Source organism: Oncorhynchus masou, chromosome 9 (assembly GCF_036934945.1).
Source record: "Oncorhynchus masou masou isolate Uvic2021 chromosome 9, UVic_Omas_1.1, whole genome shotgun sequence".
Lineage (NCBI taxonomy): Eukaryota > Metazoa > Chordata > Actinopteri > Salmoniformes > Salmonidae > Oncorhynchus > Oncorhynchus masou.
The window spans coordinates 54911032-54930974 of NC_088220.1; the positions used below are offsets into that span (position 1 = coordinate 54911032).

The 19943-nt window shown below is 43.0% G+C and overlaps 2 protein-coding genes across 2 annotated transcripts in view; both read right to left on the bottom strand.

Moving 5' to 3' along the window:
• Nucleotides 1-4300, bottom strand: part of LOC135546228 (numb-like protein) — a 72488-nt gene extending 68188 nt beyond the window's left edge. The window contains exon 1 of the mRNA XM_064974482.1: nucleotides 3995-4300. The gene's annotated coding sequence lies outside the window, so the exon portion shown is untranslated. The remainder of the gene's footprint in view (nucleotides 1-3994) is intronic.
• A 1722-nt stretch (nucleotides 4301-6022) lies between these two features.
• LOC135546230 (atypical kinase COQ8B, mitochondrial-like) lies at nucleotides 6023-18016 on the bottom strand. Its single transcript, XM_064974485.1, has 15 exons — nucleotides 17930-18016; nucleotides 17286-17467; nucleotides 16752-17078; nucleotides 16209-16275; nucleotides 15636-15707; nucleotides 13627-13743; nucleotides 13346-13431; nucleotides 12837-12977; nucleotides 12386-12467; nucleotides 12128-12221; nucleotides 11653-11794; nucleotides 8324-8431; nucleotides 7879-7944; nucleotides 7568-7654; nucleotides 6023-7268 (listed from the first exon to the last, which is right to left on the bottom strand). The coding sequence occupies exons 2-15, from the start codon at nucleotides 17463-17465 to the stop codon at nucleotides 6960-6962; spliced, it is 1878 nt and encodes a 625-aa protein (XP_064830557.1). The 5' UTR covers nucleotides 17466-17467; nucleotides 17930-18016; the 3' UTR covers nucleotides 6023-6959.
• Nucleotides 18017-19943: the final 1927 nt, after the last annotated feature.

The following is a 19943-nucleotide window of genomic DNA, read 5'->3' on the forward strand; positions in this document are numbered from 1 at the left end:
AACTTGAGCGCTCCTAATTATTCACCCCCCCACCACCACTGTGTAGAGCCACATTTTGCAGCAATTACAGCTGCAAGTCTCTTGGGGTATGTCTCTATAAGCTTGGCACATCTAGCCACTGGGATTGTTGCCCATTTTTTAAGGCAAAACTGCTCCAGCTCCTTCAAGTTGGATGGGTTCCGCTGGTGTACAGCAATCTTTAAGTCATACCACAGATTCTCAATTGGATTGAGGTCTGGGCTTTGACTAGGCCATGCCAAGACATTTAAATGTTTCCCCTTAAACCACTCTAGTGTTGCTTTAGCAGTATGCTTAGGGTCATTGTCCTGCTGGAAGGTGAACCTCCGTCCCAGTCTCAAATCTCTGGAAGACTGAAACAGGTTTCAAGAATTTCCCTGTATTTAGCGCCATCCATCATTCCTTCAATTCTGACCAGTTTCCCAGTCCCTGCCGATGAAAAACATGCCACCACCATGCTTCACTGTGGAGATGGTGTTCTCGGGCTGATAAGAGGTGTTGGGTTTGCGCCAGACATAGCGTTTTCCTTGATGGCCAAAAAGCTAAATTTTCTGACCAGAGTACCTTCTTCCATATGTTTGGGGAGTCTCCCACATGGCGAACACCGAACGTGTTTGCTTATTTTTTTCTGGCCACTCTTTCGTAAAGCCCAGCTCTGTGGAGTGTACAGTTTAAAGTGGTCCTATGGACAGATACTCCAATCTCCGCTGTGGAGCTTTACAGCTCCTTCAGGGTTATTTTTGGTCTCTTTGTTTCCTCTCTGATTAATGCCCTCCTTGCCTGGTCCGTGAGTATTGGTGGGCGGCCCTCTCTTGGCAGGTTTGTTGTGGTGCCATATTCTTTCAATTTTTTAATAATGGATTTAATGGAGCGCCGTGGGATGTTTTTAGAACTCAACCCTGAACTGTACTTCTCCACAACTTTGTCCCTGATCTGTTTGGAGAGCTCCTTGGTCTTCATGGTGCCGCTTGCTTGGTGGTGCCCCTTGTTTAGTGGTGTTGCAGACTCTTTAGCCTTTCAGAACAGGTCTATATATACTGAGATCATGTGACAGATCATGTGACATTTAGATTGCACACAGGTGGACTTTATTGAACTAATTATGTGACTTCTGAAGGTAATTGGCTGCACTAGATCTTGTTTAGGGGCTTCATAGCAAAGGGGGTGACTACATATGCACTTACCACTTTTCTGTTTTTTATTTTTTTGAATTTCTTGAAATAAGTTTTTTTTTTTACTTCACCAATGTGGACAATTTTGTGTATGCCCATCACATGAAGTCCAAATAAAAATCAATTTAAAATACAGGTTGAAATGCAACAAAATAGGAAAAACGTCAAGGGGGGTGAATACTTTTGCAAGGCACTGTAGGCACAGAGAAGATCAGAAAGTTCTAATGTATGAATGTCTGTGTGCAAAAAAGCAGTTGACAGAAATACAAATTGAGGAAGACAAGAGAATCTTCTGGCTCAAAGCTATGCACACGTTGATGTAATCATTTCCAATGACCTGAGGATTTTCTGTTGGGCTGAGAGAGAACAGGCGATAAATAGCTTTTTTGTCCCTGTTGGCTAATTCCCATCTCTCTCTCTCACTCTCTCCCTCTCTCTTCTGTGATTAATTCAGCCACCCAAAATAGCCTGCTATAATTAATGCTATGTTACTAGTGGAGGGTAGTCCCTTTCACACAGACTCAGAGTAAAAACATGATAATTGTCAAGAGGCTAACAAGAACAGCACATCCCAAAGTCACTTCCTTTAGTAACCTATATATATCACTGGGCTGGACAAAAAAGGCACCTCCTGTGTTCTGGACTGGAAGTTACAAAACCCTAAACAGTATATTCAAACAATGCCGGTCAGAGTGGGGTGGAAGTTCAGCCCGTTGTTTACCAGTCACACCCTGATTATCACAAAGGGAGCAACGCCCTCCGCTGCCGGCTGCCGCTCAACTCGCCACTGATTGGATGACCTTTAACCCCCTCCCATTGTGGGCCCAGCTGGTCTGTCCCTCCGTGTGTCCGTCTGGCTAACAAAAGGGTGCCAACTTTAAATGCTGCAATCTAAAAGGAAGGGGAAACGATTTGGGGAGATGAGGGGTTGCAAGGCAAACAGTTGCTCATTCAACTGTACGTGCTCCTCACCCAAATCCTCAACCATTTCTTAGTGGGCTGCATTAAAATGGGCCAATACCAGCCAAGACAATAGGCCTAAGTTTAAAGTCATTGCACTACAGTGCGGCACCCAGGTCAGACCCAGCTCTGCCCTGGAGAGTCCTGCCCATGCAGCTTCCTAGCTATCCAGGCAGGTGAGCCACACTGTCCCCATTGTTAATGCTCGGCATGTGACACCAAGGAGGGGAAACCATAACACTCAGAGGCCAACAGACTGACAGACACCCACTGAATAACATGACCCGCTGTGCTCAAGAATGTAAGGTATGCAATCAAGACACATGTAAAGAATGTTATAATGCACTGTTGTTTATCGATACATGATATGCATACCTATATGTCAGCTCAAGCATTTAAGCAGCTTTTTTATTTGAAATGATAAATACACATGGTACTCAACAGATCATTCCTGGTGTTGCTTTGCACATAAGATGATGGGGGTATTTCACGCGTGGGTGGCTTGATGTAAAACTTGTCTTGAGTTGTCAACACTTTGGCCTCCAGAAGTCCTTGGGAAGATCCCAATTGCACACTCCTCGAGAGGGGAGGAAATCTGGCTTGCTCATCCAATGGGTTTTGAGAAGGAGCCGATGAGAGAGGACACGAGGTCTATGCAATTGAGATCTACCCCTGCTGTCAGTCTCAGGGCGGAGTCACAGATCAATACAGCACATAAGCACCATCTGTCAATGTATTACATTCTGCTGAGTCACATAATTGTTGCCTTATGGTGACAACAAGGCCCCAATGGCAGGGCCTATAAGTATGGCCATGATGGGATGACAAGAAACTTGAATGCCTGCTACAGTATGATGCACCCTCATCATCAACCCCAGCCTCTATCATCATTGGTTTCGAACAAGTGGATGAGTGTATCGTGTGGGGGACATCTGGGGTCAATGTCTGGATGCTTGTCTGGACACATATCTCAACCATCCTACCAGGGTATCAGAACCCGCAAGTCATTGTGTCATAGTATTACCATAGTGCTAGGCTTACACACCAGTGAAGCCAGTCATATATTCTGCATAATGTGAGTGTCGATCCGGCCCTTGCTTGTCGTTCTCCACCCATTCCCACACGGCCGGAAGGAAGGTCCACAAAACTGATGTTCTTTATAGCCTTCCATTACAATAAGATACAGCAGCAAAACTACACTTCCTTTCAGCCGCACCTATACTGTTCCAGTTGACTGTTCCCTTCGCCATATCAGAGGATGCGGACAGGTAGCCTACATGAGAGTATAAGGTGTTTCATTGCAGGCATGCGACGTATAAAGATGCAGGGCGCGTTTTTGAAATGTATTACTGTAGAGCAGAATAGGCAAAAACTACAGCCGCACAGAACACGATAGAAGGTGGGCATATGGCTCTATTACACCGAACACAGATATTTCATAATTTACCTTTCAATAAAACCCAGATCATGTTTCCACACAACAAGCAGAATACAATGGTATATACATCTGACTCAGAACGTAATGATTCGGCAATGCAGAGCGGCTTGTAAGGGTGGTCTTGACTGAACCATATGCTACTGCAGACACTGCAAATCATTTAACATATTACATGCATATAAATAGCCTATTTCAAAACTATTGGCTGCAGTTATTTTTCAATCGATCTAAATTGTTTCGCATCTTGTTCCTACTAATTGATCCCATTTCTTGGATTTGAAAACGAAGAAGAGTTCCAAGACATGCACGCGCGGAGATGAATTCATTATTAACCATTCAAAATCAACAAAACATCAAGTCACCATAAATAACGGTATGGGGTGTAGGGAATATAGAGTGAACTCACCAATGAGAAGAGTGAATAATTGTGTGGGTCCGTGCCGCCTTTTGTGTAATCCAACCCCAACGAAATATGGAAGAACATGTAATTTCAGAATGTCTTCATGAACATTGGATGGAGCGATGATTCGATGCGGGCAAGTGGTCTTCTTGATGCAAATAATTGTACGAGTCAATCCGCTTATGATACAATAAAACAAAAAAACAAGACGAGCAGTAAATAACGATTTCGATAAATGTTTTGTAATATTTATGCTTTAGTTGACTGTGCAGTTACTGTCGCACAGATTGGGTTCCTCTCCCAACTCCAGTCGCTGGCCCAGCCTTCTGAGCGAGCCTATTGGCACAGACGCCCGGACATGCAAATTTACTCTACCCGTTAAAGTTTTACAAAAACACAACGGACCCATGTTTCAGACACTCTACAGCGCCACCGTGTGTTTATTTATATATATATTTCTTAACCTTTATTTAACTAGGAAAGTCAGTTAAGAACTTAAGAACAAATTCTTATTTACAATGACGGCCTACACCGGCCAAACCCGGACGACGTTGGGCAAAATGTGCGCTGCCCTATGGGACTCCCAATCACGGCCGGTTGTGATCCAGCCTGGATTCGAACCAGGGTCCTGTAGTGAAGCCTCTAGCACTAAGATGCATTGCCTAAGACCACTGCACCACTCGGGTGTCCATATTCATTTTTAAAAAGTGGCTACACTATTGCACACTTAATTAACAGCTCTTTTCTTTCAAGTTGGATTGTAGTAAACCTAAATTGGTATTTAAGACTAAAATAAATGGGCTTTAAATGGACAAATGTGTTCTTGTCAGGCAGAAGATGCCATGATGTCCTGCCTTCAAGATTGTGGATGAGAATCTACTGAATGATTGATGTGTGGGCTAAAAGGCTTCAGAGATCAAATCTGACTGTGAAGATCCTAAAAAGTCTCCAGATTTAACTTCTATAAGAAATAGATTTCCTCAAATGACTTTGTGGTTTCAGTAACATCAGCTTTTAGCAAGAAACAGTGGAATGTGCTGCCTAATAAAATGTCAATTTTCATGCCGATATAAACTAAAACCATCTGGTCATTATTAGCACTGTTGCAATCCAACTTTCCATTACGCTATACTACAGCATCACTGAGCCTTTCCTTTCCCAGTTTATGTGCTAGTCATTACATCTTAGTTGATAAATATCTTGAGAAGTGGCAATTAATACTAACATTCATACTCGTTTGGCCCTACATGCGTACTTGTGTAACTTAAAGCTTGTGCCTACAGGACTTCAGCGCAGCACGCTTCTCATAAAGCATAGTTAAGGTTTTCAAAACAAATACACTGACCTCTTGTATTTTACTGTGATTGGGTTGAATAGAGTTAGACTGTGATCAAACATTATTGATAGCTTCAGGGTCTGACAGAAAGTCTACTTAGTCAATATTCTACTTTTACAATCAAGGGTATGTCTGGTGCAAGGACAAGGTAGATGGGCCAGAGATGATTAAACACAGTGGATGACTGTCCATTAGATTATTGTGGAGGAAATAGCATTAGAATGGTAGGATCTATTATCATAATGTTGTGTATGTCGACCCTGGAAGGTCTACTCTATTTCAGTCCAGAGACATGAACAGTGAATGACGAAGGGAGTCCAACAGGCAGGGCTGACAGCAGCCCAACCTTCATCTCTGTGTGCGCCTTGCGGTGCTTCTCCTTGTGAACATCAGAGTTTAGCAGCACATACAGCAACGCAAGAGCCAGTTAGTCAATGTCCACTTCCCTGCCCAAACTCTTAATCATCAGAGTGAAGACGTCTAAAAGGTTTTTCATGTTACCTACTGACCAGGTAAATGACCTCATTACTAGCAGGCACCTGCTAACACAGAGGTATATTCATTAGTGCAAACCGTTGCAATGAAATTAATGCATCTTATTGGAGAAATTGAGCTTAGTCCTCCCCATTTCAGCCCGTTTGGGTCTGAATTAAACCCCTGTTTAAGCAGCTAGCCAGTGGCAAAAGGTCTCCATTTTAGTCAACTGTTTATTGCAAGGATGGAAACCCACAGAATAATAATTTGTCTCTATGGAGCTGAAGTATGGGCCCAAAGTGCATGTACAGCATATCATGTGAAAATGTCAACGCACATATTTATGCCAAGGCTTTTTACAGTTGGCGTCATCTAGCAGGACTATTTTATTGCACTGTTTAAGGACATCTATGATTTCCATCAAACAGTCCTTTAAAATACATACAAACACTGCTCTTCTAACATATCATTCACAAGATGGCTTAATACTGCAACCCAACAAGGCAGTGAAATAAGCCTTGTATTTTGAGACTAGGATAGAAGAAGATATTTTCTGGCATTAAATAGTAAATCTCCCAGATATTTATCTTTTTTTTTTGCCCAAAATATACCTGTTGGAAGATTGCAACAATATTTGAAAGAGTAATCTTTGTAGTGTGTACAATTATGTCCAAATAACTTTTCGGTGTCAAAATGCCTTTTAGTACAAACAGTGCCATTTTCAGAAACAAATGTCATGTTTGTGGCATTAACATGTAATAATCAATCTGCATTAAAATGAGTTTGTTGTAAACCATTGGACCAGGGTACATCAAAAACACAAACCCAAACACTCAAAACATATTACCCCCCAACAGAGACACAGCTCAAATCAGTTATATAGCCTTCATACCTTTACATTAAACAAATATTATTAACACCAATCTCAAGTGATTCAATCACACAAATGCCATAGAGTTTCTTTCTGTGTTCGTTTATACAAGCAGACACTCCACCTACCGCTCCTTACTGTGGTGGAATGGCATCAAGTCACTGACAGTCAAAGTACTGGGAGTCAGTAGATCACCCATGTAGTACAGTTACCCTCTCTTAAATAAACCTGGTCCACAGCCATGGGACTTCTGCCAGAGAGTGACCACTAGTAATGACCTTTGACCCCATCTAGGCCTGAACTTGGGCAGCCTGCTCCTTCTCCAGCCGCCGCTGTTGGTAGGAATTGTAGATGTCCAGGAACATGTCCTTGCAGGCAATTTTGGCGCCAAGCTTGGAACAGATGAGGAAGGAGCCGGCCATCTTGCGGTGCAGGGAGTAGGTCTCCTCGGGGGGCGGGGTGAGGCGGTGACGCAGCATGACGGGGATCAGGCTCTGGATCCGCTGCGTGGTGCTCTGGGTGCCAAAGTCAAAGGGGTCAGAGTTGGCGAAGGCCTCGCCCAGGATCATCACCGCCTCCACGTGGGCGTCCTGGAACGCCTGGGGAGAGGGGGCATTTTCAACACAACTTGGTAACACTCCGCATGTACAATGCTTTATTTCTTGTTAGAAGCATGTATGAACCTTTATTATGGTCTCAAAATGTCCCTCGGTTTTTTTTACTGACTCAAAAGTGTAGAAAAGTACATGGCTATGTATACAACCCCACCCCAGTAGAAGGAGAGGAGAAAGGGAACAGAGAGAGAGAGAGAGAAGGGCGATGTCATAAACCACACATTAAAAAAAATGTATACGCTTCATGACACCATGGTTATCACTGCACAAAAATACCCTCTTACCTTGGCCTCAAACCCCGTGAGGAACTTGAGGTCCTTGGATTTCTCCAGGACAGTCTCCCTATCTCCGATGGAGGCTGCGTGCACCACCTGGACACAGACAGACCAACTTGCGCCATCAAAAAGGTTACAGAGCACTAAATCAAAGCCATTTGATATGCTGTGCTCCTGGGTCTAAAATATTAATGGGATCTGTCATCCATCGGGTAATTGTTAGGGCACACCGAGGCAAAACGTTGTCCAGGTAGTACATCCCTGTTTCGATCCATTTTCTTTCGTTTGGCGTTTAATGCACACGACTCAGATTAATTTACCTGTACGTAATCATCTGTGAAGGCCTCAGGGAAATCCCGGCACGCACCGAAATCCAACAGAATAATCTGGAGACACAAAGTGGGTGGAGGATTAACTACGTAACATCCCCACCAAAACAATCACCATCACACATGTTCATGAATGCGGGGAATAAAGTGGTATTTTCTTATGGAAATGTATGATACATTTTTTATACATGTATTCAGTGTATTTCAGTGTACATGAAATCCATTATGAAGCTATTTAATACAAAAACATGATTGAAGGTTAGAATCACGGTATTGATGAATGACACAGAGGTTAAGTCCCCAAATGACACCCAATTCCCTACATAAAAATCAGCGCACCCTGTGGGCTCTGCTCAAAAGTAGCATACTATATAGGGAATAGGGTGGCAGATGAGACACCGCCAGCATCTCGTCAAAGGCTCACTCGCCCTCTCACCTTGTTCTGCTCAGCGTTGTAAAAGAAGTTGGCCCAGTTGGGGTCCGTCTGCATGAAACGGAACTCAAAGAGCTCTCTCAGACACAGCTGTAGGATGTTGAAGCAGATCTGCAGGGGAGAGGAGATGTGGGACCACAGGGGTCAGTTTACCACTCCTAAACTGAGTCCCAAAATGGCACCAAATAGGGAACAGGGTGACATTTGGGATGCACCCCCTACATAGTGTGAGTGATATCAGTGTCACCACTCGACTTGGGATACTGCCCCCTGCTGGTCCAAATGAGCCATGTGCATAGTGTTGCGTCAGAAATGTGGTTTTAGAGCGCCTTTTAAAGTGTTAATAATGCTCTCCTTTATCTGTCAGTTTCATTTAATCCCAACGCCACAGGTGCTGAATCGTGAGTGAAACGTCTGCTCACAAAGTAAGAACCCTGGAGTCATTTTAAACCAGATTCCACAATCACTTGAGCCATCTAATAAATATGAATGATTCCTCTACTTCTGGGTGTAGAGACAATGGCGTATGAGTCATTGCTCCAGGATTTGGGGGGGAGAAATGCATATCTTCATATCAATGACAACTGAGCAGAGCACATTATACAGGTGGTGTGCAGAGTCATAACTTAGCAACTTATCTAACGGTTAAGACAGGGTCTCCCAAACTCAGTCCTCGGGACCCCAAGGGGTGCAACGTTTTGGTTTTTGACCTAGCATTACACAACTGATTCAAATAATCAACTAATCATCAAGCTTTGTTCATTTCAAATCAGCTGTGTAGTATTTAGAGGTCAACCGATTAAATCGCATGGCCGATTAATTAGGGCTGATTTCAAGTTTTCATAACAATCGGAAATCGGTATTTTTGGGCGCCGATTTTTTTTTTTTAATACCTTTATTTAACTAGGCAAGTCAGTTAAGAACACATTCTTATTTTCAATGACGGCCTAGGAACGGTGGGTTAACTGCCTCGTTCAGGGGCAGAACGACAGATTTTCACCTTGTCAGCTCGGGGGATTCAATCTTGCAACCTTAGTTTACTAGTCCAAAGCAATAACGACCTGCCTCTCTCTCGTTGCACTCCACAAGGAGACTGACTGCCTGTTACGCGAATGCAGTAAGCCAAGGTAAGTTGCTAGCTAGCATTAAACTTATCTTATAAAAAACAATCAATCATAATCACTAGTTAACTACACATGGTTGATGATATTACTAGATATTATCTAGCGTGTGCTGCATTGCTTATAATCTGACTGAGCATACAAGTATCTAAGTATCTGACTGAGATTTGGTAGGCAGAAGCAGGCGCGTAAACATTCATTCAAACAGCACTTTCGTGCGTTCTGCCAGCAGCTCTTCATTGTGCGTCAAGCATTGCGCTGTTTATGACTTCAAGCCTATCAACTCCCGAGATGAGGCTGGTGTAACCAGGCTGGTGGCTAGCTAGTTAGGGCGCACTTCAAACGTCACTCGCTCTGAGCCTTGGGGTGGTTGTTCCCCTTGCTCTGCATGGGTAACGCTGCTTCGATGGTGGCTGTTGTCGTTGTGTTGCTGGTTCGAGCCCAGGGAGGAGCGAGGAGAGGGACTGAAGCTATACTGTTAGTCAAAAGGTATATGAAATACAAATGGTATAGAGGGAAATAGTCCTATAATAACTACAACATAACAATTCTTACCTGGGAATATTGAAGACTCATGTTAAAAGGAACCACCAGCTTTCATATGTTCTCATGTTTTGAGCTAAAACGTTAGCATATATTGCACTTTTACTTTCTTCTCCAACACTTTGTTTTTGCATTATTTAAACGAGGCTAAATTGATTTTATTGATGTATTATATTAAGTTAAAATAAGTGTTCATTCAGTATTGTTGTAATTGTCATTATTTCAAAAAAAAATAATTGGCCGATTAATTGGCTTTTTTGGTCCTCCAATAATCGGTATCGGCGTTGAAAAATCATAATCGGTCAACCTCTAGTACCTACCCATAAACATCAATTATTTTCATGAAATCAATACACAAGAACATTTTTTTAAAACCTGCATATTTAGTTAATATCGCCTGATAACATTCATTTATTTTAACTAGAGAAATTGTGTCACTTCTCTTGTGTTCTTTGCAAGCAGAGTCAGGGTATATGCAGCAGTTTGGGCCGCCTTGCTCTTTGCGAACTGTGTGAAGATAATTTCTTCCTAACAAAGACCGTAATTAATTAGCCAAATTTTTACATAATTATGACATAACATTGAAGGTTGTGCAATGTTACAGCAATATTTAGACTTAGGGTTGCCGCCCATTCGATAAAATACAGAACGGTTCCGTATTTCACTGAAAGAATAAACGTTTTGTTTTCGAAATTATAGTTTCCGGATTTTACCATATTAATGACCTAAGGCTCGTATTTCTGTATGTTTATTATAATTAAGTCTATGATTTGATAGCGCAGTCTGACTGAGCGGTGGTAGGCAGCAGCAGGCTCGTAAGCATTCATTCAAATAGCACTTTCCTGCATTTGCCAGCAGCTCTTTGCAATGCGTCAAGCATTGCGCTGTTTATGATTTCAAGCCTATCAACTCCCAAGATTAGGCTGGCAATACTATAGTGCCTATAAGAACATCCAATAGTCAAAGGTATATGAAATATAAAATGGTATAGAGAGAAATGGTCCTATAATAAATACAACCTAAAACTTCTTAACTGGGAATATTGAAGACTCGTGTTAAAAAGGAGCCACCAGCTTTCATATGTTCTCATGTTTTGAGCAAGGAACTTTAAACGTTAACTTTTTTACATGGCACATATTGCACTTTTACTTTCTTCTCCAACACTGTGTTTTTGCATTATTTAAACCAAATTGTACATGTTTCATTCTTTTTTGAGACTGAATAGATTTTGTTGATGGATTATATTAAGTTAAAATAAGTGTTCATTAAGTATTGTTGTAATTGTCATTATTACAAATATATATTAAAAAAATGAACTAAATAAATAAATAAAAAATAATTTGTCCGTTTAATCGGTATCGGCTTTTTTTTGGTCCTCCAATAATCGGTATCGGCGCTGAAAAATCATTATCGGTCGACCTCTAGTAGTATTAGGGCAGAAAAATTTAAATGTGTACCCTTGGGGTCCAAAGGGCTGAGTTTGGGAAACTCTGAGTTAAGGACAGTCAGAGCTACAAAAAAAGGTCTCCAGTCAGTCAACCAGTCACGGAGTTAGACTAAGGTTAGGCAATGCTGTGGCCACAACATCACCCCACAGCGCTACAAGGAAAAAGGCCATTCACCACATTCATCCAATGTTTATTCTCCTGGGTGGAGGTCAACTCTAACCTGATTCCTTGTCTCCTGATCCAGATCCACACAGCTGTCCAGCGGTACCCCTGACACCAGCTCCATGGCCAGAACCCTCCTTCCTGAGAGCTCGTCCACCACAAATGGCACGTGGAAAAATGAGTCATCCGCCAGAAGTGACCTGAGGTCAGAGGCAGACAGAAATCATTAATCTGCTCAACAGGACTGAGCTGGTACATTGCTATGCATCAATACACAACAGGCCCACAAATTGTACTACCATCAGATTCACAGTGCATTAGAGAGCGTATCATCCTGACAGGAACTGAAATAAATAAAGATAGAAATCACATGAGGGCCAGCTTCCCCAATACTGTGGAAGGTGGTATTTAATTTATACTCACTGTATAGTAACATTTGGATACACTAAGAGGACTACTACAGGCTATTCAAGTTAATTATCCTTCTGAAGAGACATCATGCTTTATGACAGACTCAGTGATGTAGGGCTTACTTAAAATGCTTGGCACTCTCCGCCTCTCTCTTGTAGTCGCACTCCCACGCCAGCTCTCTTTGAAGGACCTCTAGACTACTGTCTGCAAACAAGCCTGTGAGAAAATAAATGTCAATGTAAAGGCTGGCTCCTGAGGGCATTTTCCCAAGTACTAGGATATCTTTCTCACTACAAAGGATTCAAGTAGATTATTTCAGTAATGAAAAGCACTATATAAGTTGAATACATTATTATTAGTTTGGATTTCTGAACCCTTACCTTCTGGTAGAACAATACTCATCTTCAGCACAGACATCAGGTTGTTGATGTCACTGTGGATGCTCTCAACTACTCCTGGGTACTGAGAGAGAGAGCGAGAACAGACACCCAGAGTTACATGAGAAAACAACAAAGACTGTCTGAGAATAACAAGAATCTAATCTTAGAGCTCCCGTGACAAAAACACTGCGATAATCTCTTTCCCAGAACAAGAACATGTTTTACAAGTTACTGTTAAAAAGAGGCAACCAACCCTTAACTAGAGATCAGGATTTTAGGTAGACGTTGTTTTTTTTTTTGTTCAGCCAAAGATAAATAATCTACATTTTACAATGACAAATAAAACCTAATCTATTCATGGGTCATTGACTGATACTATTGCTGCTATACTAGTGAACCTGGAAATGCAGCCCGGTTCTCTTTGGATGTCAGAGAGTACGGGATCCCTCACCTGGATCTTCATGGCGACCTCCCTGCCGTCCTGCAGCATCCCGTGATGCACCTGGCCAATGGAGGCGGCGGCGAAGGGCTTTTCCGCAAACGACGACAGCTTCTCCCTCCAGCCTGCACCTAGCTCCTCCTCCAGAACTTTCTGCAGTCACATACACAGCAGAGCGGAGAGTGTTGGCTTTCAATTCGATTCCAAAGTGACTTGCTAACAGTCGTAACAGTGGAATGTCCAATATTACTGTACAATATCTGAAGTTCAAGAATACTCCCGATAGGAGCAGCAATCTAAGGCACTGCACTAGAGACGTCACTACGGACACCCTGGCTGTATCACAGCCGGCCGTGATTGGGAGTCCCCTAGGGAGGCGCACAATTGGCCCAGTATCGTCCGGGTGTGGCCGGCGTAGGCCTTCATTGTCAATAAGAATTTGTTATTAACTGACTTGCCTAGTTAAATAAAAGCATAAATACATTTATTTTTATAATCATTTCAGTTTATGTATGACTCACATTCATCTGCCAAGCGGGCATGAAGTCCGCACTCTGTCGGACTCGCTCAAAGATCTTCTGTAGCTGGGGGTTTATGAAGGAGTTATCTACCAGGAAGAGCACAACACGTTACATTTTACCTAGCATGCATAATGTGTTGAATTGGTAACACTTTACATAGGATGTAATGTAGCATCTATAATGCCTTTATAGATGCAGCATAACCATCAAACAAGTATTCCAATTGAATTCATCAAAGATAAATGTGATGGGTGACAGAGGGGAGGGGTAGACCATTATACCTTGTATACTGAGCATCTGTCCTATTTTGAGGGCTGCCCCTCTGACTTTGCACAAGGTGTCCACTATCCTCTCAGCATTGGCCTCGGACAGGAGAGGAGAGTCCAACAGGGCACCCTCTGAGAGAGACATGGTCGAGTTTATTAAGGAATCACAATGATAGAGAGAAGCAAGCATTCAGTAAAACAAACTAAGGTCTGAATTCATGACCAAGACCAGAGTAACTACACTCTTACATGAGAAACACTGTATATCATAACATTCAATGGTGAACCAAGCCATATTGAGAGGAACTTCCAATCAGTCCAGATTCAACACAATGCCAGCCTGTTGGTCAATCGAACAACCTATCACGCAGCTTCTTCATCTCAGGGTGTTTCAGAGATGCTTGGAGGAACCTACAGTTGAAGTCGGAAGTTTACATACACTTAGGTTGGAGTCATTAAAACTCGTTTTTCAACCACTCCACAAATTTCTTGTTAACAAACCACACTTTTGGAAAGTCGGTTACAACATCTACCTTGTGCATGACACAAGTCATTTTTCCAACAATGGTTTACAGATAGATGAATTCACTGTATCACAATTCCAGTGGATCAAAGGTTTACATACACTAAGTTGACTGTTCCTTTAAACAGTTTGGAAAATTCCAGAAAATGATGTCATGGCTTTAGAAGCTTGTGGTAGGCTAATTGACATCATTTGACTCAATTGGAGGTGTACTTGTGGATGTATTTCAAGGCCTACATTCAAACTCAGTGCCTCTTTGCTTGACATCATGGGAAAATCAAAAGAAATCAGCCAAGACCTCAGAAAACATTTTTTAGACCTCCACAAGTCTGGTTCATCCTTGGGAGCAATTTCCAAAAGCCTGAAGGTACCACGTTCATCTGTACAAACAATAGTACGCAAGTATAAACACCATGGGACCACGCAGCCGTCATACTGCTCAGGAAGGAGACACGTTCCGTCTCCTATATGATGAACGTATTTTGGTGCAAAAGGTGCACCTCAATCCCAGAACAACAGCAAAGGACCTTGTGAAGATGCTGGAGGAAACCGGTACAAAAGTATCTATATCCACAGTAAAATGAGTCCTATATCGACATAACCTGAAAGGCCGCTCAGCAGGGAAGAAGTCACTGCTCCAAAACTGCCATAAGGCCAGAATACGGTTTGCAACTAAACATGGGGACAAAGATCATACTTTTTGGAGAAATGTCCTCTGGTCTGATTAAACAAAAATAGAACTGTTTGGCCATAATGACCATCGTTATGTTTGGAGGAAAAAGGGGGAGGCTTGCCGGCCGAAGAACATCATCCCAACCGTGAAGCACGGGGGTGGCAGCATCATGTTGTGGGGGTGCTTTGCTGCAGGAGGGATTGGTGCACTTCACAAAATAGATGGCATCATGAAGCAGGAAAATTATGTGGATATATTGAAGCAACATCTCAAAACATCAGTCAGGAAGTTAAAGCTTGGTCGCAAACAGGTCTTCCAAATGGACAGTGACCCCAAGCATACTTACAAAGTTGTGGCAAAATGTTTTTAAGGACAACAAAGTCAAGGTATTGGAGTGGCCTTGACCTCAATCCTATAGAACTTTGTGGGCAGAACTTAAAAAGCATGTACGGGCAAGGAGGCCTACAAACCTGACTCATGTTACACCAGCTCTGTCAGGCGGAATGGGCCAAAATTCACCCAACTTATTGTGGGAAGCTTGTGGAAGGCTACCTGAAATGTTTGACCCAATTTAAAGGCAACGCTACCAAATACTAATTGAGTGTATGTAAAGCTATGACCCACTGGGAATGTGATGAAAGAAATAAAAGCTGAAATTAATCCCTCTCTCTCCTATTATTTTGACATTTCACATTCTTAACATAAAGTGGTGATTCTAACTGACCTAAAACGGGGAATTTTTACTGGGATTAAATGTCAGGAATTGTGAAAAACGGAGTTCAAATGTATTTGGTTAGGGTGTATGTAAACTTCCGAATTCAACTGTACCTGCACGCTTGGCTCCCATAGACTGCTTCGCCACCTCTGCAATGGCACCTAGTCCCAGCCCGACTGCCAGACCTGCCAACGAGACAGACATAAGGAAGTGTGCCAAACACTACATTGTTTCACTTGAGACGCACACTGATCTCTCCTTTGTCTGGCCATCATACACATGTGCCATTTAAGTCAGAGAAGCCTTTTTGTCCTAGACTTGACACTCCGGTACCACTTGCCATGTGGTAGTAGAGAGAACAGTCTGACTGGGGTGGCTGTGGTCTTTAACAATTTTTAGGGCCTTCCTCTGACACCGCCTGATGTAGAGGTCCTGGATGGCAGGCAGCTTAGCCCCAGTAAAATCAAGGTCATAGGGACTGGGCTGTGCAATGATGTAATGACTATAATGGTTGATTTAATAATGTACTAGAAATTTTGATTGATTGTAATATAGCTGCATGCTGGCTGGGTCATGTTTCTTTAGGTATCGGTTGTATGGCCTTCTATCAATAGAATCCTATAGGTGTACCTAATAAAACTGCAATATCTGGGGTTGATTTCCATTCACTGCGGTGAAACTCTTACCCCCAAAGTTGACCAGCCTGCTGATTCTTGTGGCAGGGACTTTCCTCTCTCTTGCACGATCACTAAGCTGTTAAAATGAGACTTCCATTAAAACAATATCTAACACCAAACATAATCAAATTAGCTAATTTGAGCTACAACCTGCAACATCTAAATTATTTTAGGCTAAAAGACCACAGTCTCGTGCCAAAGGATAACACTGCACAGTAAGAGATGTTACATAACATAAGGGCCTGAGAGACTACATGCCACCATGTTTCAGCTATAGCACATACCTGGAATAATACAGTACCACATCGGTAGGCCTATATAAAACTGGTTCATCTCAAAGGATATATTTAGATTTACAATATTCATGAGAAGCACAGTACAGTAGTATAAATGTATATGTATAAAATGTATGTATAAAGACCACCATTGCATACTTCTTTAGAAAATGGGGAAATGATTTCCTAATATAGCAAAGACCAACTTAACCCCCAATGTCCCCATCATGATTTACAACTACAATGCCAGCCCAGGAGGTAAGCATACATCACTGACCTTCTGCTTAACAATAGGCCTGGAGAGTGCCTGCTTGGACTCCCTGGCCTTCTCGATGTCCTCTGGGGTGAGTCTGGCCACTACCGAGTCATGGACAAACCTGGTGTGGTGTTGCATCGAGGCGATGTGTAGGAACCGGGCACTTTGGCCAGGCAAGCCTGCTCCCCCTGGACCCCGGGCTGGGCTGGGAGGAACTCCGCTGGGCATCTCTGTGGCCCCTGGGCCTGGGGGGAATTCAGAGCCCACCGCCCATTTAGCAGCCTCATCCGGGTCCATTTCCTCCCATCCCTCAGCATCAGGGAACACATCATCCTTGATAGACTGTTGCTGAATATGGAAAACGTCACATTCAGTGCCTCATTCAATGTCACGGCAGGCAATAGACACCATGGTGCACGCAACTGTATTAGGCAGAGTACTAAAACACTTTATGCAGCCTCAAAGCTGAAAAGGGCATTGAACTGTGATAATGTGTGTACATCTATTTATTTGATGTGTGCAGAAAGGCCCCCCTTCTCTCCCGTGTGAACATACCATGGCAGAACCACCCATGACTGTGCCCATCACGCCCTCGACCACCTCCTGGGCAGCTTTGACCCCAGTGCCCAGCGTGGAGTTACAGGCCATTATCCTCAGCATCTCCCCCTGTGTACTGGCAAACGCTTGGCCAACCTTCCCTGCTCCCCGCAGCACCTGAAACACCTCAGCTAGCATCTCTACAAAGACACACACACGCACACACACGCACGCACACACACGCACACACACGCACACACACACACACTTTTAAGCAATCTAGCTACCTATACATTTAGTCTAAGCTTGGCTTATCATTGAAGAAGATTCAGTATGCATGACATGTAATGCACACACGTGTATCTTCGACCTGCACTCCTCACAGGCTATAGAAGTAACTCATTGGCTTTCCCAAAGACGTTGTCGTTTGATTACCAAGTGAAGATTGTGGCGTAACTGCACCACTATCGAATATAAAGAGGCAAAATTTCGATTTTTAATTTGGGTAACGTTGAATGCATAGATTTAACCTAAGCATGTTGTTCACACTAGCTACTAAGTTAGCTAGCTAGTCTTCACACCCCAACATCAACGCTAATGAATCACTTAGTTAACTTTAGCTAGATAGTTTAAAATATACCGAGGAATTGTCAGTCACTTACTATTGAAGGGATGCTTTCTATAGAATGTGCAGTAGCTGACAACTGTCCTCTTGCCCGTGAAGTCAATGGAGGCTGTTTTGCAACAACTTTCAGACCCGGAAATAGAGGTTTAACTAGATTGACAGACGTGCCTATGGTCCAACTGCGCCGGGCAAAATAGGATAAGGCCGGCGTAATATCACTAGACCAATCCTACGCCACGTTTCAATGATTTAATGTGTGATTGACGGAGGAACGTCTGTCCACTGAACAAATCGGAGAAGTGAAAGGTGTGGCTACGACAACCTAATGGCTAATAACATATTAATGGGCGTATCATGAGGGAGCATGCTGGTGTTTGGAATGTAGTTTAAAAATCTTGAGGATGGTGCTGATGCTCAGTGGCGTGTATTTATGGGTGCAAAGGAAAGCCAGGCTTCCCCCAAAAATTGACCAAGGAAAAATTTATATTTATATTTCGTCTCTCTGAGTTTCATAGTGTCATTCAATTCGCAAGAGGCAAAATGTATCTCATCGAGAAAGCACCCAAGCGAGCGAAACAGTGTCCCTCTGTCTCTTTATGTTTAGCCCATCTATCTGACGCTATGTTGCAGCAGCCAGCCAGCGCCAGCCGTCTAGGCAAAAAGAGTATGATCTTGTTGGCGCCCGTGGCATTGAATGAATGCAAGAGAAGCTAGCGACCCAGTGTTGCCAACTCCTCAGTAAGGAAAGTAGCTATTGACTGTCCTAAATGTCGCTGGAAGTCGCTAAATGACGCCATCGCCTAATTTGCATAATTGGCCATGTGCATGTAATTGTGATGGACGCTGTAAGAGAGAGGAATAATGTCACGGGAGAGACAAAACGTGAGTAAAAAAACACCCTAAATATGTTTAGAACTACAAATGAGCAAGCTGCAGAGAGTGGCACACACAGCAAATAAGAACCAGATATTTGAGGCCATACTCCTCCTTCAGCACTTTATGGACCCCATTGTTAATCCCCGTCATAACAGAGGCATTGTCAGTCCCTGTCCCCAGGAGTTTCTCTTTTTTAAGACAACACTTCTCGAGGAAAGCCACAACAGCGGAAAGCTACAACAGCACGGGCTATAGATTTGGCATCTATTCCCTCCAACTCAACAAGCCCCAGACATGTTGATACAATTGTCTGCTTGGTGTCACTAAAGTACCTTATCATAACCCCCAGGTACTTAGAAACACTTACATCCGTGGACTCATCGAGGAGGAGGCTGAAACGCTGGTCACCCACATCTGCAGCCAACCTTTTCAGAAAGTATGGTGCTAGAACACCATTAATAATTTCTGTGCTCTTTGTCCTGTGCATTTTCAAGTGGGTAGCAGCAGTGGAGTCTGAGAAAGCAGCTCTACATGCTTCTCCAATGTGATCACATGCCAGCATGGAACAAACAGTGTTCAGCGATAGCTAATGCCATGGTGGCCTCAGCCTTTTTTGCAGAGTCAATTTTTTTAAACCATAAATGGCAGCTTGTTTTGGGTGGAACTGTTATAAGGCTTTGCCTTTTGAGTATGTTGAGTTGTCATGTGTGTTTTTACATCACTAAGTTTGGCATAGAAATCAGCCTTACAATACAGGCAGTATGCCCGTGTATCATCTCCAATAAACGGCTTCAACCAGCCTTTAAATTCAGGGTTTGATTCCCACTACTTTCTGTATTTTTGAGTGTACAGTTTAGACTGAGACATGATGAGCTAGCCAGCTAGATGTTTAGCTTGTGTCACAGAGAGGCACACACACAGTGGACAAGGTGAGTAAGTGACAGAGGCTGTGTGAGTCAAATGCAGTGATTTATTTTTGTGCAGTGATTTATTTTTTCAGACAAAGAACATTTTACATTTACATCCCACCCTGAATGTAAAGCCAGGGCGGGATCAGCCAGCAGCAGCTTCCTGCATGCGTGATTCATTTGCAGTCTGGACGCGGAGGGGTGAACATCTCCTGCTCTGACTGCAGCTGGGAGGGACTGCTGCGTGAGGACTGGGCCGCCTTTGAG